The sequence below is a fragment of the Camelina sativa genome, chromosome 9 (assembly GCF_030686135.1).
Source record: "Camelina sativa cultivar CO46 ecotype springtype chromosome 9, ASM3068613v1".
Taxonomy (NCBI): Eukaryota; Viridiplantae; Streptophyta; class Magnoliopsida; order Brassicales; family Brassicaceae; genus Camelina; species Camelina sativa.
This window is the reverse complement of record NC_141888.1, coordinates 34,226,452-34,250,285: the sequence shown is the minus strand read 5'-3', so window position 1 is coordinate 34,250,285 and position 23,834 is coordinate 34,226,452. Positions and strand designations below refer to the sequence as shown.

The window sequence follows — 23,834 nt, the reverse complement described above, 5'->3', positions numbered from 1 at the left end:
TGATGAAAGACACTGCTGGTTATGCCATTAGTGACGAGCAAATTTCAGAATCAGCAGATGAAGAACTTCTTCAAGAAATAGGATGAAGGTGACCCTCCGGATCACATCTTCTTTTTTGTCTGATCTGAGGATGATTAACTGAAGAGTTATTTAGTTAATAGCACATATTCTATATACATGAAGAGTTTTGGTTGGAGTGGAATACGAATGGTTCTAACATATACATAAGCACAAATTAGACAATTGTGGGGATTGCTGCCGCTGTGTTTCTATATACCACAAGTAAAACTTATATTTCTGAGCTCATTCGCTTCACCAAGCACAAGCTTTATAATTACATCAGAATTGGTCAGCCAGTTGAGGAAATTTCTGAAGAAGCCAGGTAACTCCCTTTATAGCAGCCTGAATACAAATGCAAAAAAGATGTCAAATCTGCATAACCTCTACAATTTCAAACACGTTCAACACAATTGAAATTACCAGAACTGATTCTCCAGGTTTGATTGCAGGCTCGACACAGTCCCTTCCATATCTGCAGACAAAAACGGAGAAGAAAATGTGTCACCCATCGAGACATATTGGCACTACTGTCAAGTCAACTGTAGTCGTAGCAGCAGCAAAGTTGTGTAGAGAAGAAGAGTTTGCTTACACAATCTGTCTCTTGCCATCAATAACTTCTAGCCGGTAAAAGCTGCAACCTTTGCTAAATGGGAAATTCTTTCCCTTCCACTCTGTAATGGTTTAAATCATAAAGAGGTCTGTTTTTTTTTGAGGGTAAAATTGCCTTAAATTAGACGTTAGGTCTGTTTAGAGAGTTTAGAAACTAACCTAAATGCCATGAAACTCCAACAGCTGATGAGTCCTCTGTTGAGATGTCATCTATCACGAATTGCAGATCTGTACTTGTTGATTCAATGAATTTTCCGAAGAAATCAAGAATTGCCTGCCATGGTTTCATCAAGATCAGGCTCTGAGGACAAAAAAAGATAGATTGGTTTATAGGAGTTTCACCTTCCGGCCAACGAAGGGAGAAGAGAAGACAAGATCCTCATAGACGCAGTTTTGAGCGATGAGGTCTGTGACAGAGGATAAATCATGGACGTTAATGGCAGCGTAGAAGCTGGAGACGACTTCTGAGGCTGATGTCGGAGCTGTTTCGGGAACAACGTCGTTAGCTGTCGCCGGCGACACAGCTCTTGCAGCTGGACAAAAGGATGCAGACAATCGAGGAGACCTTGAATGAATAGTAAGGATTGTTTTTGGCTTGACGAGTGTAGCTCCGAGGAAGAAGGAAGGAGGAAGATCGTTGAGAGAGACGAGTGAGCAGGAAGGACAGGTTAAAGAAGAGATCAAAGAAGCAGTGAAGCTCATCTTCGTTGTTTCTTGATATGATATGTCTTCGTTTTTTTGTGGCTCATTTCGGTTTGTGATTAAGAAAAAGCAAAAGAGTTCAATTTTGGAATTTGTGGCCAGCAATTTTAATTAGTTCGTCGCATGATTATCAAGTGAAAAGTGCAATTGTGCAAATACAACAATTGATTTTTATTTATTTATTTATTTATTTCTCACCTTCTCTCATTTCTTCTTCTAACACTTCATCTAATTTGCTTTGTAACCATTTTATAAATATTGATTTTGGTTTAAATTTATTCTAAAGAGTTCTCATAGAAAGAAGAAAATTTCTAGCTTTATTAGCTCATGCTCTTACTTTCCGATGCCTACTGGTATCTCTCTTGTTTTGTTTCTTTTGGTTTTGAAAATTTCCTTCAGTTGTTTGTTTGTAACTGTATACTTTGTTTTTCTTTGACACTCCTATCAATCTAATCTTTCTAGTGTTAAAAAAAAAGAAAGAAGAAAATAGTAATGTTATGGATATTATCACTATATATATAGTAATCTTATTTATGGAGTATATAACAATTTGAATTCAACTCTATAAAAATTATTATAGAGAAGCAGTAAATGATAATCATCAATTCAAGTTTTTTTCTTGGTGGAATCATCAATTCAATCTTCTTGTAAAAATTGATACTCCCTCTGTTTATTTTTACTTGTCGTTCTGGACTTAATTTTTTGTTTCACATTACTTGTCGTTTTGTATTTACGATGCAACTTTATGAATCAAATTTTCAGTTTTACCTCTAACTTTTAGCTTATTAATTATTTGTATCAAATGAACTAGTGTATTAATGAAGGGTAAAACAGAAATTTTAAATGTTTTCTTAATATGTATGAAATCACCTAGAACAACAAGTAATATAAAACAAAGGGAGTAATAAATAGTAATTATAATATCAAAAAATTTATAATTTATCGAAAATAACAGAAACTAGATAAAACGTTTGATTGGCTTCTCATTTTTTTTTAATCATACATTTTTCTATTCCAAATGGTACTTATATATTTCGTTGTCAAATCCACATGAAAAGAAGCAATAGCAAACATTTTACAATATTTTGTGTTTCTTTCCAGAATTTGTTTTCAAACAATTTTGTGGAAACCTCTTCAGCAGTCAGACAACTCCCTTTATAGCAGCCTGAATACAAATGTAAAATGTTAGAAGCTTAGTGCATCTAGACACCTTCCACTCAAATCAGTCGTAATTAAAATAGTAGGCTCATGTAAAAACGAGTAAGACTATTTTTACTTGGCAATATAAAGTATATGGACCTTATGGTAATAGCAGCAAAGTTGTATAGAAGAGACTCAAGAGAGTGTGCTCACTACACTAGTCACTACACAATCTGTTTCTTGCCGTTGATAACTTCTAACCGGTAAAAGCTGCAACTTTTACTACATAATCTCTTCCTCTCTGTATTTTTTTCCTGTTAAGACTTGTTATTAGACTTCTCATTTGAATCAAAACGAGTCTTTTTTTTCTATTCAATCGGTACAAATAGTAACTCCTTCCAATACTAATTTTCGAACAATTTTGTTATTACAATATCATAGATTATAAAGTGATAACACATTAACAATAAAACAAAATAAAGAAGAAAATTAATCATTCAAATATTCATTAACATTGAGCAATCATAGAGACATAAACACATAAATTAAGTTCCAATAAAACCAAAAATGAAAAGGAGTTCAACAAAACAAAAAAACACAGATTTAAAAATTGCAAAGAAAGTTAACAACCAGAACAATCCCTCCCTCATAATCATGCGTAAACATCTTTGTTTCTCCTGTTAATCAGATCAAGCATGGTTGTAAACACATGGAAAATGATGGCTGGGTATGTTTTCAGTTAGAAACATTGGAACCTATTGCTTACCGACGCACAACTCTAACAATCTCAGTTTACCACTTTTCTAATTTTTTTTCCAGCTCGTAAATGTTGCAGTGATAGTTGATCCCTCAGTTAGGCGAATAATAGCTAGTGAAACTGATCAAGTATATGCATCGTCTGCTTCTCGCGACAACACTAGCACAGAGACTAGGCCCTTCAAGGAAACGGGGGAAATATGCTTAAATGACACACTTGAAAAACAGAATGGTACATTGTCTACTGTTGCTTGTCTGAATCCCTGGCAATGGACTTTACAGCCGCATGACACTGAAAATTGTAGCCAGTGGCATCCTCTTAGGCATGCTTCCATGGTTGCCATTGAATCTTCTTCTGCCAGAGATAGACATCTGTTTCCCAATTCATCCGAGATTTTTGGTCAGGATCATGTTCAGCCTTCAAATATGGATTCTCCGGCTAAAAAGCAGAAAACAAGCAGTCAGAGTCCAGACGTAAGTTCATTCCAACCAAGATTCTTTAGTCTCCTCCACGTGCTTTGACTAGTACAGCATTCTCTCTTACACTTTTGAGTTACCGATAGGTAGGTCCAAATTGACAGCGGAGAAGAGACTCTTAGAGATCCTTCAATGGAAAGGCCATACCTCTGCACTGGTTATGACATTTTCCTCCTGTTGGAGCCTTGTACAATGTGAGTTTCTACATACATTACCCTTCTAACATCCTCAAGTAAGTGAATCTAATAAAGTGCGTGATATGTTCCCAAAGGTGTGCTATGGCGCTTGTGCATCAAAGAATAAAGCGGATTTTCTATGCTATTCCAAACCCTACGGCAGGCGGTCTCGGGAGTGTTCATAGACTTCAAGGAGAAAAGAGTTTGAACCATCATTATGCAGTGTTTAGAGTTTTGCTGCGTGATGACGCCTTGTTGTAGTCTAGTGGTAATTGTATTACACATGTTCTGAGTAAGAAAGCTGATCCTTTATTCTTGTTCTATCCAAGAATCCGAATTCTTATTGAGTTTTTATGTAAACTATCAATGTAAGTCAATATATAACAAAAACCAAGAATAAGAATAACTCTCTTTTTATTGCTTTAGAAAAATAACTCAAAAACTAAAGCTTTCTCTCTCAAATCTCTTAGGTTCTGCAACACCCTGCATCCCCTTTATATATAAAACTCATAACACATATTTCCTAATCTAAATAGGAAACTTAACTTATTAGATAACTCCTAGAACACAAATATGTATATTTAGCTTTTCTCCTAAATATACTTTTCTTGATCTTCAAGCTACTTCAAGCTTAATCCAACATTCTCCTCCTTAAGCTTGAAGTCTCTCTTCTTCAAGTCTTGAACACCAATGAACTCTCTCATTTCTTTGAACTTGATTCTCCCAAGTGCCTTTGTTAGTATATCTGCCTTTTGCTCTGTTCTGTTCCAGGAACATGCTCCACTTCTATTTGTCCATTTTCAACACACTCTCTTATAAAATGATATCTCCTATGTATATGCTTGCTCTTACCATGGAACACTGGATTCTTTGTGAGGGCTATTGCTGACTTATTATCCATCAAAATGGTGACCTTTTCACTAGTACACCCAGTCACTTCGCTAAGCAGGTCTTGGAGCCAAATTGCTTGCTTTGCTGTTTCGGTACCTGCCATGAACTCAGCTTCACACGACGACATTGCAACCGTGTCTTGCTTCTGCGTACACCAAGTAATTGGACTAGTGCCAAGATAGAATATGTGACCAGTTGTACTTCTACCATCATCTTCATTCGTATTGTGGCTACTATCGCTATATCCAACCAAACTTATTTCCCTTTCACGATGGAACGTAAGACCGAGAGAAGTTGTACCTCTTAGATATCTGATAACTTGCTTCAATGCTGCTCCATGAGATTCTTTTGGCTCATGCATATATCTACTTAGTACCCCAACAGAATAAGAGAGATCGGGTCGAGTGTGTAACAAGTATCGAAGACAACCAATACTTCTTCTATACCCTTTCTCGTCAATATTTTTCTCCTTGTGTGCTTTTGATAACTTCAACCCTGCATCCATCGGTATGTAAGTAGAATTACACTGTTCCATCCCAGCTTCAGTCAAGATCCTATTCGCATATCTTTCTTGGCTTAAGGTGATGCCGTTTTCATGCTGCAGAACTTCAATTCCAAGATAGTAAGTCAGCTTTCCTAGATCACTCATCTCAAATCTTGACGCCATTTCTCTTTTAAACTCGAGTATCAAGCTTAAGTTGGTTCCAGTGACAAGTAGATCATCCACATATACAGCCACGACAAGAAGTTGCTCCTTCTCTTGCTTTCGATATAATGATGATTCCTTGGAGCACTTGATAAAGTTCAGTTCCTGAAGAATCTGATTCAGCTTATTATTCCAAGCTCTTGGTGCTTGTCGTAGTCCGTAAAGTGTTTTATTCAATTTATACACCTTATCTTCAGAGCCTTGGATCTCAAAACCTTCAGGTTGGTTCACGTAGACTGTTTCTTTGAGTTCACCGTGAAGGAACGCAGTTTTCACGTCGAGATGATGTACTTCCCAGCCATGTGATGCTGCAAGTGCAAGGATAAAGCGGATTGTTTCAATGCGCGCCACTGGAGCAAATACCTAGTCATAGTCAATGCCATGTTTCTGCACATATCCCTTTGCCACGAGCCTTGCCTTGTATTTGTTTATGCTTCCGTCTGAATTGCGTTTGATTTTGAAAACCCACTTTAGACCGATAGATTTAGCTCCAACTGGACGCTCCACTAAGAACCAAGTGTTATTCTTAGTTATGGATGATATTTCTTCTTCACATGCCTCTATCCAATGTTTATTTCCTTTTGCCTCGCTAAAATCCCATGGTTCCTCATCTATCGTGAGCAAGAGTCTTTCACCTTCGATCTCGGCTAATAAAACATAGTCCTTCAAGTAGCTTGGTTTTTTTGTTTGTCTCCCTGACTTTCTCACCGGAGCTTCAATGGTGACCTCACCGTCACCATCATCGCTGTCATCATTATCCTCTTCACTATTCTCCTCTGTTTCTCCGTGGTTTTCTATCTCCCCTGTTACGGCTGTTTCTGGTTCTTTGACAACTTCTTCTTCTCTAATGCCATTATTTCCAAATTCTCCAAAGCTTATGCTGAAATTTCCTGATTCGCTAACCATATCTTGCTCTACATTCACCCAATTCCAGCTCTTACCTTCGTCGAAGACTACATCCCTACTTACTATGATTCTTTGACTCGATGGGTCCAATAAGCGGTATGCTTTCGAGCCGGGTTCAGTTCCCAAATGCACAAGGGCTCTTGATCTATCGTCTAACTTTTTAAGGTGTGGAGACTCTGTTTTTGCATATCCAATACAACCGAAGACCCGCAAGTGCTCAATATTTGGTTTCTTCAAGGTAAAAGCTTCGTATGGAGTTTGTGCGACCAACGTTCTTGTAGCAACCCTATTGATAAGGTAAGTAGCATGCCTCACTGCCTCTCCCCACAAGTAATTAGGTAAAGACATATGCTTTAAATACTCCTTGTCATCTCCATTAGTGTCCTGTTACGTCGTTCAACAACTCCGTTTTGTTGAGGAGAGTACGGCGCTGTCAAGTGCCTCTTGATACCGGAGTTGTCACAAAAATTTTGAAATTCTTGTGAAACAAACTCACCACCCCTATCAGATCGTAACATTTTGATGGAAGCCCTGTCTCCTGTTCGATCAACGCTTTGAAGTTCTTAAACTTATCAAACGCTTCGCTTTTTTCTTTCAAGAGGATTGACCACATGTACCGAGAATGGTCATCGATGAGGACAAATATATATCTTTTCCGTGCAGCTGTAGGTGGCGTAATTGGTCCGCAAAGATCTCCATGTACTAGCTCAAGTATGTGTGTAGCTCGATAAGAAGTTGCTTGAGGAAAGACTCTTCTGACCTGTTTCCCAAGCAGACACGAAGCGCAAATCTCCTTTTCGATTTCAATACTTGGCATTCCTGTAACTAGTTCCTTAGTTACCATTGTCTTCATGTTCTCTGTACCAATATGCCCTAGTCGTGCATGCCACCTTGCTGAATCACTCAATGTCTGAAGCTGTAAACACCACTTCGTGTGCTCTGTTTCAATGTTCACTTTGTATAGTCTATTTCGAGACCTGGTTGCCTTGACCAAAAGTTTACCATCACGATCATGTAGAGTTAGAAAGTCCTCTTTCATTCTAACATCACAGCCAGCCTCCGTAGCCTGTCCAAGGCTGATGATATTGCTCTTCAACTCAGGTATGAAATAGACATCAACTAGCACCTTTCGTTCTCCACACTTGGTTTTAAACAGGATAGATCCCTTCCCTTTTATGTCAATTCGTGAATCGTCTCCAAACCTAACCTTTCCCGTGACTATCTCGTCGATCTTGGAGAAGTAAGAACGATTCCCACTCATATGATTGCTAGTTCCATTGTCTAGGTACCATACATTATCACCATCAGAATGTGTTTCAAAGTCTTCTGGCTTTACTTTCCTTTCATTAAGATACACCACTTCGTGCATCATCAACGCATCAGCCTCTTGAGTCTTGTTGTTATCATTCTCTAATGTCTCCTGGAGTTTAAGAAGCCTATCTGGACAATCGGATGCATAATGTCCTGTCTTATCACATGTGTAGCATACCACTTTGGATGTATCTCTCTCTTGTCGATACCCACCATTTTGATAGTAACCATAGCGTCCACGTTCTCTTCCTCGTCCATAGAACCTACCGCCTTGACCTCTTCCTCATCCAGCATTATAGGGAGCTTGATACGGTTGTGACTCTGCAGTAGCATACATAAGCTTTCCTTGGTCGTCTTGATGATCTTCTTCTTCAGAGATTCTTTCTTCATAAGTTTTCAATCTTCCCACAATATCCTCAAAACTTGTTGTATTCAAGTCAAGAACTTGCTCAAGGGAAGCCATGATATGTATGTATCTTCTTCTTGGAAGACTTTTAAGAAATTTCTTCACAAGTTTTGGCTCTTCTATGGTTTCTCCCAAGGATGCCGATTTAGTAGATAACTCGGAGAGTCTACCAGCAAAATCATCAATCTTGTCAGACTCCTTCATCTTCATTCTATCAAATTCAGCCATCAAAGTCTGCAGTCTAGCTTCTTTGACTCTCTCAGCTCCCATGTGTCGTGTTTTTATTGCATCCCACACAGCTTTTGAAGTTTCAAGGTTTCCGACCTGTAAGATCAGAGATTCTGGTATGGATTGAAACAACAGAGCTTTTGCCATATCATTCTTCTCAACGTCGGTTGTCCCTGGTTCAACGGTTTCCCACACTTTGTGAATCTTAAGCGTCAACGTCATGCGCATAGACCAAACAGTGTAATTTGTCAAGTTGAGCATCGGACACTTGATGAATGAAGGACCGGTTTCCTGCGGTGTGCTTGCTGCAATTATTTCACTCATGGTGTGGCTTCACAAAAAAAACTCCTCTCGTTGCTTCAATGGACCACGTACAAGTTCTTCGACGCAACTCCGCCAAGAACTACAAAGAGATCACCTTCTTCTTAATACCGGCAGAGCTCAATTCTGTTTTGGCTCTGATACCAAATATATAACAAAAACCTTTGAATCAAGAATAAGAATAACTCTCTTTTTATTGCTTTAGAAAAATAACTCAAAAACTAAAGCTTTCTCTCTCAAATCTCTTAGGTTCTGCAACACCCTGCATCCCCTTTATATATAAAACTCATAACACATATTTCCTAATCTAAATAGGAAACTTAACTTATTAGATAACTCCTAGAACACAAATATGTATATTTAGCTTTTCTCCTAAATATACTTTTCTTGATCTTCAAGCTACTTCAAGCTACTTCAAGCTTAATCCAACAGTCAACACAAATCATTTTATTCTAAGTGCAATTTGCTAACCACTTAAAATCAAAGAGAAAGAGGGAGAAGCTTAATTCCTGAAAAGGCTTGTTTAAATTTGGTATGTAATGAAGTCTGAATTTGTACTTACAGACTAGAGTAAACTAAAACCATCTCGGTCGGATATTGTCTAGAGAGGAGGAATCAGAGATCAGCTTTTCCAGGATATCGAGGGAAAGGGATAACATCTCTGATGTGTCAATTCCTGTAGCGAACAGAATCTTACGTTCGATGCCAAGTTCAAATACCACCAACCATTTTCGGTCATATACCACCGCCTTGTCTAAGAGAAACTGTTATGACCACCCGGTTTGTCATTGAGGCTGAGGTCGTGATGATGCGAATTTAGATGGTTCGGTGTTAAAAAACGTTACTTTAGAGTAGACTAATAGGTCGGTGGCTGCTACTCTCTTGGCGTTTATAAGATAGAATTATAGCTGAAAATCTTGTGTTTTTTTTCTTGTAGTTCTACGAGTCAAATGTCACTTAGCATAAAATAAAACATACAATCGCATAAGATATAGTCGAGAGACAACATTATTATTTAGCATAAAATATAGATTTTAACGACAATATAAATAAAATTAATAATCCCAATAACTAGTACTACATGAGCACATGAGAGACATCATTATTATTAGCGTAAAATAAAGATTAACCACAATAGAATGAAATTTAGAAACGAAGACTAACAACAGTCCCAATGAGAGTTGAGAGAGTGAACAACCAACTCTTATTCTTCATATAAGCCAAGTACTATCAACATGATCCAAGAACGTTCGAACATTATAGTATCCATCAACCATTCCTTCAATCTCAAATCTTCTTAGGTTTTCTGTGTCTGTATCATAATACACCACAAAGATTTGTCCCTCTAACCAACAGTATGGTGCGAAAACAAGTTCTGTTTCTCCAATGGTACCATTGAAAACAAACATGTGATGTTCAACAGTTTCTAGCCATTGAGGAATCTTAACGATCGTTTTCTCCCATTTTCCTGATATCTCCTTCCTAACCCACAATACAAAACGTTCAATGCCATCGTCGTACTCGTCCCATATATCGACAGTTCCAGTTTTAAACTCAGAGTCGTTCACTAACGCAATATCCCCATTGTAGTTCACCAGTTTCCAACGATGATCAAGTTGGACTATATCCTCAGGCAATTCAATGACTGTAAAATCTTCAGAAGTCACGTTGAAGCTCATGACCAGAGATTTGTCACTTATATTGGACTGAGCTCCGTAGTACAAGGAACCTCCTTTGAATAGTCCTTGAGTAACTGGTGAATGATCATGGTTACATGTGATCCGTCTCCAAGAAGAGTCTTCAACCGATCCCCCCGTCACCGTGTATACATGAAACTCCTTAGTTCGCTTACCATCTCCGAACTGTATAATACATAACACCTTGAATACATCTGTAGATTCATCGTATTCGAAAAAACATCTTATGGATGCTTCTCCGTTAGGCCTTTGGATCTCAGGTAAATGCCGAAACGTTTTGGCACCTGGGTTGCAAATCACAACATTAGTATCACCTCGAAGACAGATCAAACCTCGGATGGGTTGAGAAACTTCATCAAGTGGGGCTTCTGCTTCGTTGGTACGTATCTGTTGTTGACCAGACGACAACAATGGTTCCTCCTCTTGGTAAACAGAGTGAAACAAGGCTTCGGCTTTGTTTTGATGGATTCTTACATCATGGGCGACGAACAGCATTCGAGGCCTTGTCATTGACCGGTGCAAGTAGGAATCTCTGAATGCTTTTGTGCGGATTAAAGATGCCCATTTCTTCGAGACGCAGGCGCATGTCACCAATGATTTCAGCGGCTATCGTGACAGAATCCCCATTTGTAGATCTTCAGGAAGTGATTCGAAATCGAAACTTGAACTGTCCATTCTTCTGCTTTATTTTTGTTTTGTAAAAGGTTAAGTTTTATATATTTTGTGTTTTGAGATATAGAGAGACTAAACACACATCTGTGGTATTTATAACAGAGTAGTTTCATAGTTTGTTACCAACGGTGTAACTTGTGAGCGTGGGTGATGATCACTTGTGAATGTGGCTGATGATTACTTGTTGAGTCGTAAAAACGCGTACATCTTTCTTTTACATATCATCATGAAATGTTTTACATCTAAAAAAAACAAAAGTAGAATGTTTAACTCCACACGTTAACAACTTACTAAAATTATTGGCCAATTAGCATAGAAATTACTAGATACCATGTATGAAAAGTGAAAAATTTGCTTTCATCTTACACGTTTTAGTAATAATTTGGTTCTAATTCTAATACATTAATCACACGTCAAAATATTGATAACAAGTTAACATTTTTCTAAAAGGTATTCACTTTAATTCTGTTTTATTTTTTTTGAGAAGGATGATTACTAGACTAACACATAGATTTGGTGTAAGCCAAGCGTGACTTGCAAGTTTTTCTTTCATCGTACAAATTTAGTCGATTGTCAATGCACAAAATAAATTCAGATATAGAATTTAACAACTTAAAAGTTTTCACTTTTAATTATTCTATGTACACAATTGTTAAAAGAAAGGTTTTCACGTATAGGCATAAGATATTTACTTGACAATCCTTTTAAATTCCTTTCTTTGTTTTTAACCGGATTACTCGTTGAGGATTGTTTGGCTTATATGTTAGGATTTTTTTTAATTTTAATGTTAGGATTTAAAATTGAAAGAAAAATGAAGTAATATAATGTTATTTATTCTGAAATCTGAATTATACTATATTCATACTCAAGCGTGTATTAGTTTATAATATGAATAAAATTAGTTTGAGTTTATATTCTTAGTGAAATTCTCTTTAGGTCATCTCCACTAGAGCAACTCATTATAATTAAACTAATACATATAATTAATCCTACTATATTAATTGAGAAGTACAAATATGAAACTAACCTTAAAATGTGTAAAAAATTACATTCAATTGCCATTAGAAAAAATTAATTAAACTTAATTAACTAATTTAAATAAATATAATTAAAATAAAAATCAAAAACACTCACATATCAAATATTAAAAAATCTAAAAAAATATTTTCTCTTTCTAATAAATTATGGACGAAATTACTAATTACTTTAAAAAAAATATATATAAACCAATCAGAATTTTAAAAACTAAGATTTTATATCCAAGTATACAATACAATTATTTTTCCCTATTTTTAATAAATAAATTCGAAGATTTTGTTAAGATTTACAATTATGATTCTCCTATCATATTTATTTTATTTTATTTATAAATTGTTTAGAACTTTCATATAATACTTATAATTAATAAAATGCATATTTTCTGCATATGTTATGATTTGAATTTTTTAAAATGAAGATATATTATTCAATGTATGAAAATGTGTGTTTTAATTTCCGCATTGGCGGGTTGATAAAACTAAATTTACATATAGATGATAAATTAATAACTTTTATTTACTCACAATTATAATATTAAAATTATTATTTTATATTTCACAAAATATGATGCAAATACAACAAATAAACAATATAAAACTGTAATAATACGTCAAAAATAAAATACTTTAATATTCTAAAATAATTAGTATTCAAATAGACTAATAGATTTATATAACAATTAAAAATAAATATTATCTCAAACAAAATATTTAAAATAAAAAAAAAATAAAACAATAATTTTCATTATTATATTATAATTTTTTTTGAAAATGTTAACCCGTTCTTTAAGCACGGGATATATCCTAGTATTAATTTAATCAAAGCAACTCACTTAAACTTTAAACAAATTCATTTTTCCACTAGAGAACCTCTATCAAGACTGCTCAATCATTAAAATAATAAATTTTAAACAATTGTTTATTATTGATCAAATGTTAGTAAATCATTTTGGTGAAGAATTCCCTTGAACATGTATAATACAAGGTTTAAAGTAAGAGAAAAACTTCTCAGTCTCTTGACCTTGAACTTCATGGTATAGCACCGTACAACATCCAAGTGCTGCATTTAACTATAATGCTTTGTCAGATGCCAAAACTGAGTCCACCTTCAGATAAAAAAAACGCAATATGTTGTTACCAGATTTCATAGTCAGCATATAAAATTAACACTAGGTGATCAGACAAACCTCATTTGCATCATTTCCTAACCAATAGTGAATGTCATACTGGGGAGATCCGATCTTGGGCAAAACAGTCTTACGCATCATGGAGCAAGAGCTAAAACTAACCACAGTACTGCAAAATGGGCTATATTTGTCACACAAAAAGTGAGAGAAACAGCGTAGTCACTCTGAGTGGAATTTTGCAAATCTCCAAGCCACTAAAACCCCCAAACAAACAATGTTCAAACATAAAGAGAAACAAAATGTCCATCGATCTCTCTCATAAACGAGTAAAACAAAGCCATACCTTTTGGTTCCAACACCTTGAAATGCTGAATCAACAATGTCTTTGCTTAGCCTAAACATTTTGTTTTTTCATCGTCCTGTAAAAAAACAAAATCCAACAAACTTGATTCATCTCCTTGAGAATCTAGCAAACTTGATTCATAATAAGATGATTAGTGCTCTAGGTACTAACTCAGCAAACAAAACTCACCAGTAGTGATAGTCTGAAACCGTTCTTGGCCAGTTGATGGATGCCCTGCAGAAGTGACTCCATTTCCTGAAGGCTCAAAAGAAACACGTCTACTCTCTGTTGCGCTCAAGTTGGGTTGAGTGGTAGAATGGACTACACTTGAGATCATCACTCTTCACTCATCACTTCTCCATTCACAGAGCTCATATTGTAATTGTGTCAAAGAGTGTGTAAAAATGAAAATGTTAAGAAAAAAATGGTATTTTTGAAAAGGGTTTTTCAAAAAGGGTATTTATAACAAATTCTCTAAAATTATTGTGTACAAAATATTCTTCATTTCAAAGTTTAAAACAATATATATATATATATATATATATATATATATGTGTGAATATAAGTTTAGCTAACCAAAATAAATTAAGAGAATTTGTTAGAAATACCCTTTTTTAAGATACCCATTTTCAAAAATACCCCTTTTAACATTTTTATTTTTATCCTCTTTTACACAATTATAATATGTTAAAATTAATTTTTAGAATTGTTTTTAGGGGGTTCTCTATTTTACATTTAAGATATAGTTGTGAGGGATTATAGTTTAGTATTTAAAGTTTAGGGAGAATTTAGTTATTTTATAAATAGAAAATGGGTATTTTCAAAAATGAACAACATGAAAAGGTATTTTAAAAAAATGACATAGGAAAATGGTTATTTTTTAAAAAATCTCCATTAGTTAAAAAGTACTAAAATTTAACCAAAATTATTTTCTCTTGAAAGATAAATAAATTAGTAGAAGGAATGAATTAATGTAGAATTATTGGGTAGGAGTTACATTTAAGTTAAATGTAGAGTTAAATGGAGTTACATGCCTCTAAATGTGAGCTAATTAAAAATAAATATATTAATTTCTTTTTACTTAAAAGAAAATTCATACCAAGTGCCCCAATCAAAATTCACATGATTTGGTTGTTTTGTTTGTTTTGTTGATATAAACTCAACACATACAGATAATATTTTAAATTGAAATTATTAATTGGGGCATTCTCAAAAATGCCCCTTTTTCCATACCCCTTTTTAAAAATACCCCTTCATGTTGACCATTTTTAAAACTACCCCTCTTTATATACAAAATGACCAAATTATCCTTTTTGAGTGACAGCAAGAATGTACAGTCATCAAAATCGAAAATATTTTCCCGCCAAAAAAATTTCCCGCCAAAATCTTTTTTTCCCGCCAAAATCGAGAATTTTTCCCGAAAAAATTATTTTTTCCCGAAAAAATTATTTTTTCCCGCCAAAAAAAAAATTTCCCCGCCAAAATCGAAAATTTTTCCCGCCAAAAATATTGAAATTTATACCTTTTAAAAATATTGTAAACGCTTTTAAAAAACTTTTAAAAGTGTTTACAAGGTTTTTAAGCACATTGTAAACGCTTTTAAAAACCTTGTAAATGTTTTTAAAAAGCTTGTAAATGCTTTTAAAAGGTTTTTAAACACCTTGTAAACGCTTTTAAAAACTTTTTAAAAGCATTTACAAGGTGTTTAAAAATCTTTTAAAACCCTTTTAAAAATCTTATAAAAACTTTTACAAGGTTTTTAAAAACATTGTAAAAGCGTTTACAAAGTGTTTAAAAACTTTTTAAAAATCTTTTTAAAAACCATTTGAAAACCTTTTAAAAACCTTTTAAAACCTTTTAAAAATCTTGTAAAAGCGTTTACAAGTTGTATAAAAAACTTTTTAAAACTCTTTAAAAAATCTTGTAAAAGCCTTTACAAGGTGTTTATAAGGTTTTATAAGGTAGAAACCTTATAAAACCTTTTAAAAACCTTGTAAATTTTTTTTGGCGGGAAAATTTTTTTGTCGAAATTTTTTATCAAAAATTTTTTGGCGGAAAATTTTTTCGAAAATTTTTTGGCGGGAAAATATGTCGGAAATTTTTTGGCGGGAAAATTTTGTTTTTCTTTTTATTAAATAAAATAATTTTCATCTAAGGGTAAAATGGTCATTAAAATTAAAAGAGGGCAAAAATAAAAATGGCCAAAAAAGAGGATATTTTTGAAAAGGAATATATCAAAAGGGGCATTTTTAACAAATTCTCTTATTAATTTGAAGTGACAAACTAAATTAGTTTTCTTATAAAATTATATGAATTTCAATCTAAAGATTTTATAATAACCCAAGGATAACTTCAATCTTTCTTTTTTTTCACTCATGAATTTAATTTAAATACTAATGGTTTCATCTTTAGAGAATTTAGTTAAATGGTATTTTTCAAATTATATTATTTTTCTATATTTCACTTCCAGTTGAAGATTATTATTTTTTGATCATTTTTCATTTTGATTAAATCACAAAGACCAAATTTTTTAAATTAAGTTCTTTTTGTTTTCAAAACCTCAACTCATAAATAAAATAAATATTATATTGATCTTTACATATTTACCTATTGGATCACAAAACAAAATAGACTTTAAATAGAGTTGATAGACTTTACAAAAAAAAAAATAGACTTTATAAATGGATAATTATATTGATCTTTAAATAATTGATTTTTATAAATTATTAAATGTGATACATGAATATGTGAGTTAACATAATAGAGAATTAGAGATGGGTCATTTCAACTTCATGACCTTATTATGTGGTGAATATTGTAGAAAAGTATGAAAATATTGCCTTATAAGATGCTAATCTAAAATATACATAATGAGTATTTATAGGAAGATAAGTGATGGAAATTACATTTAGAAAAATGAGAGTTACAATTTTAATTTAATGTTTTGTTTTAATACAACTGAGTGGAGAAATATATTTAATGCATAATTAATATGATTGCAGTTTTATATTAAAATGTGAGTTAAATGTCAAGATTAAATATTTTTAATTTATATGTAAATATAAATATATTTTTTTAAATTAAAGTTGAATTGTTAAGTGGACCAATAAGGAGAGAGTGAAACCTTACTTTTATGTATATGATGATTTATAGATTTTTTTTAAAAATCTATCAATGTTCAAATTAATCCGCTAATATCAGCAAATAATTATTAGTGATTAATCGTTTTTTAATATATGAAAGAACATAAATTTTTTCATTTTACTCACATTATTTTTAGTAGTGATATATACAAGATTAGGAAACAAATCAGCAAGATTTAAAAAAACTTTCTAAACAATCTCTTAGAATCCTTCATTTTATACTTTCTATGATTTTATTTAAAGTCATTAAAATTCTCGTTAAATCCCAAACGAATACCCCCCCTTAGTGTATTTAAATTTAAGGAAAAAGACACATGTATTAGTTTATTACTTAATGGAGAAACTTGTAGAAAACTTTTTGGAGAATTTATAGAAGAAAATTTTAAAATCTATCAATGTTCAAATAAATAGATTAATATCAACAAATAATGAAAAGTGATTAATTGTTCAAAAGAAAATTATATGAAAGCATATTTAGTCATAAATTTTCTCATTTTATTCACATTAATTTTAGTAATGATATATACATATATTAATCAACATGTAATTTTTTCATGAAATCAACATTTATTTATAGCTTATATATACACATTTATTTATTTACTCTTTATTATTCTAAAATGAGTTAAATGTGTTAAATCTTCTTTCTTACAATTAATTAATGTTAACTCTATATATATATATATATATATATATATATATATATATTCTACTAAACTATGTATTATCATCGCCCAGAAGAAAATGGAGGATAACAAACAAAATAATCCTAAGACAATTTTTTTATCAGAGGATATAGTTGAAGAGATATTTTACCATCTTCCAATAAAATCACTCGCTAGATCCAAAGTCTTGTCGAAAAAATGGAGATCGATGATCGAATCAACCTATTTTTCCCACAAGCGACTCGTTCGTACAGGATTACCAACCCCTAATATGAAACTTCTAGTTGTTAGTCAACAACTATCAGCCAAGTTTGATAAACAAGATTCAAACTCAATAACTTTGTGTTTGGATACTTTTTCTAGAGATGAAGGAAAATATTGTCCTTCTTCTTCTAGTTACTACACTTTTCCTGACGATTCAATCGATAAATCTCAAAAGAAAACTATTCAAGTCTTGGGGTCTTGTGATGGATTGGTCTTGATTTGTATCTACGATGATTTTAGGTACATTTACTTGATCAATCCGACGACTAAAGAACACATGACACTTTCTCCGTCATTTTCGCAATGGCCATTTACTCTTAAATTAAGGTTTACTGCAACGCCCAATAAACCACGGAGAGAAGTTTCTCAACTAGTATTGGGTTATGAAGGTGAATTAGAGAAGATAATACCGAGTCTTGCTGGATTTGGCAAAGATATTGTTACAAAATCATATAAGGTGATTTTGATATATCCAAGAGTTATAAATTATGATTTGGGTTGTTTCAAGGCCAAGATCATATCCTTCGATGATGGTAAGCAAAGAGACACAGGTTTTTATAGTTTAACTTATCGTAGATTCTGCAAACAGCATTCATCAGTCTACGCAAACGGATCCCTCTTTTGGTTGACATTAGATAATATTTCGCACAAACTTTCAATGCTACTAGCTATCGATCTTCATACCGAAAAATTTCGATGGATAATGTTACCAAAGTGTTACGCAAATAAGGCTACTAGTATAGAAATGTGGAGTCTCAATGATCGTTTGTGCGTATCGGATTTGCTAAACGGTTCAGATTTGCGTGTTTGGAGTTTACAACAAGAATATCCTCCTGGCGAGAAATGGGTGAGAATATATTGTATAAGTACCAGCCAGTTACATGAAAAGTATTGGATGCTTGGTCTAGCGGCTGCCTATTTTGGAAGTGTTAGAAAGAATCGATATCAAGTTTCTTTGGCTAGACAAACAACAATTTTTTTTTCGCCGACAATGATTTCTCCTGCAAGTTTGATGCTCTGATGTTGTTTTGACTTTCACTTGGTCAAATCCAAACTGTTAAGTTTTTACCAATATTATATATAATTTAAAAAGAATGTTTAGATTTATATATATATATATTGTAAGTATATTGTCATTTCTATTTATTTGAGCTATCTTTAAAACTGTTGTCATTTCTCTTTTTCTTTTTCAGCTTTTCCTAATCAATAAATTACATAGCTAGGATGAATAAATACAATATTTTGAACCAGTTTTCACGATTGTCAAAACGAAAGTAGGGATAAAGAGAATTATTTGGAGTGAAGAGTTACTGTAAATAAGCTGAAAACTATAGGTATTTTTAATCACTATCACATTGATAACTTGACTTGACTATCACATTTAGGAGGAACCCATAGGTATTTTTAATCACTATCACATTGATAACTTGACTTGACTAGCTCTTTAGTTCCAGTTGACTAGGCAGCGGTTCGGTAAGGTTGGCTACACGGCCATGAGCTTCACTAACATTTACCAAATCCACAGTGAAGTCATCTCCATCTATAGGTTCACCCAAGAGACCAGCTATCCAGCTCTGACCCACCCTATTCGCTAGACTGAAAGGGAAACTAATATTTTAGTTTGCATATCCCTTTGACTTGTGACAATCATTATCTAAGCCAATGGGCACTCATACCTAAAGTATCTACACACCTCTAAACAGAATCTGAAACATCTACTACAATCTTTAAGAATGCTTGAGTTTGATTCATCCCATATGGTCCTGGGGTTTTATCAGGATGCATCATAAACAAAGCAGCCCTGACCTCTTTATTTTGTCGCAAAACTGGTCAGGCAGGCATTAACGTCATCCATAATCACCTTATTTACTTCCCTGAGAATGTCATCACAATTAGCCGGATTAAGAGTTGAAAATAACTCATCAAAATATCACACCGCCGTATTACATATCACATCATCATCCATAGACCACACATCATTTTTATCAAAAATTCCCACTATTCTATTTCGAGCCCTTCGTTGCTTTGTATGGGCATGAAAATACTTGGAATTCCTGTCACCCACCCGCATCCATCTGTTCAGACTATTCTGATACCAATAAATCTCTTCATCTCGATAAGTCTCCCTCAATTGTATATTTAACTCAGCAATCTTCTTTGGAGTGGTCGCATCATCCGCCTGTCTAGTAGATATCCGTCCAACCAGAACGGTTTTCTTCTACCACCGTGAAATAGACTGCCGACAATTTACCACTTTGTCCATGAAAGCCCTTTGTTCGTGCCGCTCGTCAGCAGTCCAACCCGAAGAAATAGCACTCATCAAACAATCTTTACTTAGCCACCGTCTATCAAACACAAAGCGTTGCTTCCCCTGTGGGTACTTTTCTCCTATAAAAGCCAATAAAGGCTTATGATCAGAGGCCACCATAGGCAAATATTCCGTCACAGTGTCCGGGAAAATAGCATGCCAATCCTCGTTACCAATGGCTTTATCCAACCTACACCGTATTAGTTTTTTATCTCGCCAACCATGCCATGACAAAAAATCTCCAAGATATGGAAAATCCAGAAAACCACAATCTTGGATCATGCAATTGAAAGATCGAAAAGAAGACACATGACGGAGTTTTCCACCCCTCTTCTCATGATTTCCCGTTAATTCATTAAAATCTCCGATTACAAACCATGGGGAACTCCTAGAAATCCCCATTCTTGTCAACCGCTCCCAAACTAAGTCCCGATTGTTAAGGACTGGATCTCAATAAACAAAAGTTAAACTAAACACTTTGCCTTTATAAACTGCCTCAATATCAATCATTCAATCCGACTCAAAAACAATTGTAACATTAAAATCATCTTTATTATAAAAAATTGCTAATCCACCACTCGAACCAATTGGATCAACTGTTATTAAATTTAAATAGCCAAAATGGCATACAAACTGTTCCATAAAAGAATAAGACTGCTTTGTCTCAGAAAGAAACAAAAAATCAGGACGGTGCTGAAACCAAAGGTCTCTAAGATGTCCAATAGTTGCCTTATTACCCAGGTCTTGGCAATTCCAGCTGAGGATCTTCATTTATCAACCGTTGGTTTAGGTGGTTTGCAGCCACCTGCCGCACCCTTCCCCATATCCTGGTTCTTCGGGTTGTGTCTATCGCCCCCCTGATCCGCAGTCTTAAGAGCAGGTCTCCTCTCAGAGTGTTGCGAAGGTAGACATTCAACTTCTTTGAACCTACCCCCTTCAGTAAACCCACCTTTGGCTTAACCGCCTTCTCCCCTTTTGCATCATTCACTTCACCCGTCGCCATTTGCTCATCTGAAACATGAGAAAAAGCAACAGTTCCTGGCAAACCTGAGCCTGTCGCAACTGACTCATAAACCTAAGCCTCGACCAGAACTGAATTTGTACCGCCAATCTCCTTCTCGCCACCTCCACCATCACATCCGACTTTGAAACAACATCATCCATGACCTCAGTTTCCTGCAGCTCCGCATCAGCAGCGTCCTCCACCACCGTCGAGGCAGGAGTAGAGGTCCCCACTCAGACAAAGAAGCCTCACCCATAAACGAATCTACACCCCCCCGCCATGACCGGAGGAGTCACCTGCGCAGAAACCTGCTCCACACCATCCTCACACATTTTAGTACATACCGTTTCCCCGGATGCATCCTTGTTATCATCTTGAAACAGTGTCTTGCATACCTTCTTCTGGACCTGCTCCACTACTTGGGACGCACGAGAGACCTCCCTATCCACATTCCCATCCACCACTGCAGCAGGCTCACGTATAGGATCAACCGCCGTTGCAATCCCTCTCTGATCAGCCGCCCGTAGTGCATCAGCACATCGACGGGGGCGATGTGATGCCCCCCCTTATGGAAAACGAGAACGAGCCCTCTGTCCCCCCTGGTGTTGCCTGCTCTCCTGCCGTTGTAATCCCTGCCCGGAAGACTCCCCAGTTTCCTGATTGTTACTTGCAACATGGAGCTTAACCTCCTGATCACTCTGCCTTCTTCTCTCGCCACCCACCTCACCCATGTAGCTTTGAAACCGTCGATCACCATGTTTCTCCGCCAAAGAGAAAGTAGAAATGGCCACGGATCCTCAAGCAGCTTCTCCACAAAAATCCTCATCGTGACATAAACTAAAGCACCAATGATAATAGCAAAATTTACCAGATAAGAGGGTATCAAATCCGTTCAACCAAGAATCAAAATTCCAAACCAAATCCCTAAATAACCTCGTAGAGAGCCAAATTCCTCTGAGAAAAATGAAGAGAGGAGAATCCAACTTACCAAATCTGAAACCCCAGATCTCCATTGCGAATCATCTAGCACCAAATCCATACAAAATCGTCAAAATAAAATGGATCCAATCATATCCGAATGAAACAAAGACCAAAATCGTAATTCGTACGAACCCTCGTAATTCCAGATCCCCTCAATAAACCAGATCCCCCTGTAACATCCGCGAACCGGTTATTGTATTTTCGGAGTGGGTGTCGACCGACACCACTATTTCTAAGTTCGTCGGATTTGTTTTTAATTTGCGATTTTGGTTTCATTGGTTTGGTTTACTTATCTAAACCAAGTATATAAGTGGAGAAGCGATGAATTAAGGGTTTGAGGGTGTATTGTCGCCGTTTACAGAGGAAAAAGAGAGAAAGGAGAGAACTTGTGGTTTTTGAGAGTTTTGGCTAGTTTTTGGTGGTTTTTGTTGAGATCTTTAGTTGTAGAAGGGAAAGCTTTTGTTGGGAACGAAGGAGAAGCTTGTGAAGGTGTTGTTTCCACCATTTCTCAACCCAATCTTCCTGCAAAAGAGGTGAGTGCTTGACCATGGTTGATCTAAGCCTGATATATCTTTTGTTTGGGTTGTTCTTTGTTGCTTGTGGTGTTTTGTTTGCTTTGGTTTGTTGCTTTCATGTTTTCCATAGGTTCTCGAGGTGTTTGGATGAGTTTGGGATGGTTTCGAGATGATTTGGAACGGAGGATCGACGTTTGTGTTCGTGCAGTTCGCGTCTGCAGAAGTAGTGTCGATTGACACCAATGTGGTGTCGGTCGACACCATGTTGTTCTAGCATCGGTCGACACCGATTAATCGTCGGTCGACACCAGTCTCATCCGAGACTTGTTTTCCTGGTTTGATGTATTGTTTGAGTTTGTTTGCTTGCTTAACATGAGAGTCTCAGATGCTTGTGTGTATAACCTAGTAGATGGGAGGACGGCCTCACTAAGTATTTATGATAATACTTACGCATCTCAAATGTTGTTTGTGGTGTGCAGGTAAAGGCAAAGTGTGATCGTAGAATCAAGGCGATGAGGAGGAGGATGTTCTAGAGACTTGATTGATTGTGGTCTAGCTCTTGTTAGGTTGCTAGTGTTGGGTTGATAGAACATTGTAGGATGTTGGAACTTGGTTATTTCATTATTGGTTTTGGATTATTGCATTGTTGGTTATTGGATTGTTATTGTTGGAATTCTCTTGGTTTAATGGAATTGTTTTGTTATCCGCTGTTGTTGATTGATGCTAGGTTGTTAGTGGGTATGAGACCACTAGTGAATTAATATTATTATAAAAAAAAACGGGAAGGGTTGTTTCACCCCCAAATCTCCTGTGATATCTTCGCAACCAAAGCACCGAAAACCCCCTCGCAACCATAGATAATAATCAATGACCATACCGCAGCAGAATCCAGTAACCATCTCATTGTTGGGCCGAAACTCTAGAGTCTCCACGCCATCACCGTCGCCATTATTTTCCACTTTCATAAATCTGGTTGTATGTTTTAATAACTGTTTTCATAAAAAATGAAAATGAGAATTATAAAAAATGTAATAACTGTTTTCTTAAATAGATTTTTGATAATTCTCATTTTTCATATTTGTGTTTATAAATATAAAGATGGCCAACTAATGAGCGTTGATTTCCTTCTCATTGACGAAAAGATTCCCTTAACCTCCATTCTCCAGTTGATTCATCCCCTATTTAATAAAACGGAAATACACGACTTCAAATTGGTAGACCATATAATATTAATATAAGTTATAACTAAGATCAATTATTTGATAGGTTATATGGATTAATTATGTGATAGGTTATATAGATTTATGATTAGAATCCTCTTAAAAAAGATATTTCAAAGAATAAAATAAATTTTTAAGGGAATATTCAACTAACCATATCTAGGCAAAAA

At 35.0% G+C, this 23,834-nt stretch overlaps 3 protein-coding genes and 2 pseudogenes across 5 annotated transcripts; 2 read left to right on the top strand and 3 right to left on the bottom strand.

Annotated features, from left to right (window-relative positions):
* Positions 1–134: 134 nt before the first annotated feature.
* LOC104712724 (uncharacterized) lies at positions 135–1,524 on the bottom strand. The gene is made up of 5 exons (XM_010429682.3): positions 1,012–1,524; positions 829–943; positions 650–731; positions 481–532; positions 135–402 (listed from the first exon to the last, which is right to left on the bottom strand). Exons 1-5 carry the CDS (start codon positions 1,369–1,371, stop codon positions 340–342), a joined length of 672 nt encoding a protein of 223 aa, XP_010427984.1. The 5' UTR covers positions 1,372–1,524; the 3' UTR covers positions 135–339.
* Positions 1,525–3,220: 1,696 nt separating this feature from the next.
* Positions 3,221–4,181, top strand: LOC104715809 (tRNA-specific adenosine deaminase TAD3-like). Its single transcript, XM_087465893.1, has 4 exons — positions 3,221–3,238; positions 3,331–3,741; positions 3,835–3,938; positions 4,016–4,181. Exons 1-4 carry the CDS (start codon positions 3,221–3,223, stop codon positions 4,179–4,181), a joined length of 699 nt encoding a protein of 232 aa, XP_087322019.1.
* A 5,526-nt stretch (positions 4,182–9,707) lies between these two features.
* LOC104712722 (putative F-box protein At1g70960 pseudogene) lies at positions 9,708–11,119 on the bottom strand (annotated as a pseudogene). Its single transcript, XR_015567148.1, has one exon. The product of XR_015567148.1 is annotated as a putative F-box protein At1g70960 pseudogene (transcript).
* A 6,321-nt stretch (positions 11,120–17,440) lies between these two features.
* Positions 17,441–18,803, top strand: LOC104712721 (putative F-box protein At1g71320 pseudogene; annotated as a pseudogene). Its single transcript, XR_015567202.1, has one exon. The product of XR_015567202.1 is annotated as a putative F-box protein At1g71320 pseudogene (transcript).
* Positions 18,804–19,567: 764 nt separating this feature from the next.
* LOC147939141 (uncharacterized) lies at positions 19,568–20,347 on the bottom strand. The gene is made up of 2 exons (XM_087465892.1): positions 19,889–20,347; positions 19,568–19,816 (listed from the first exon to the last, which is right to left on the bottom strand). Exons 1-2 carry the CDS (start codon positions 20,345–20,347, stop codon positions 19,568–19,570), a joined length of 708 nt encoding a protein of 235 aa, XP_087322018.1.
* Positions 20,348–23,834: the final 3,487 nt, after the last annotated feature.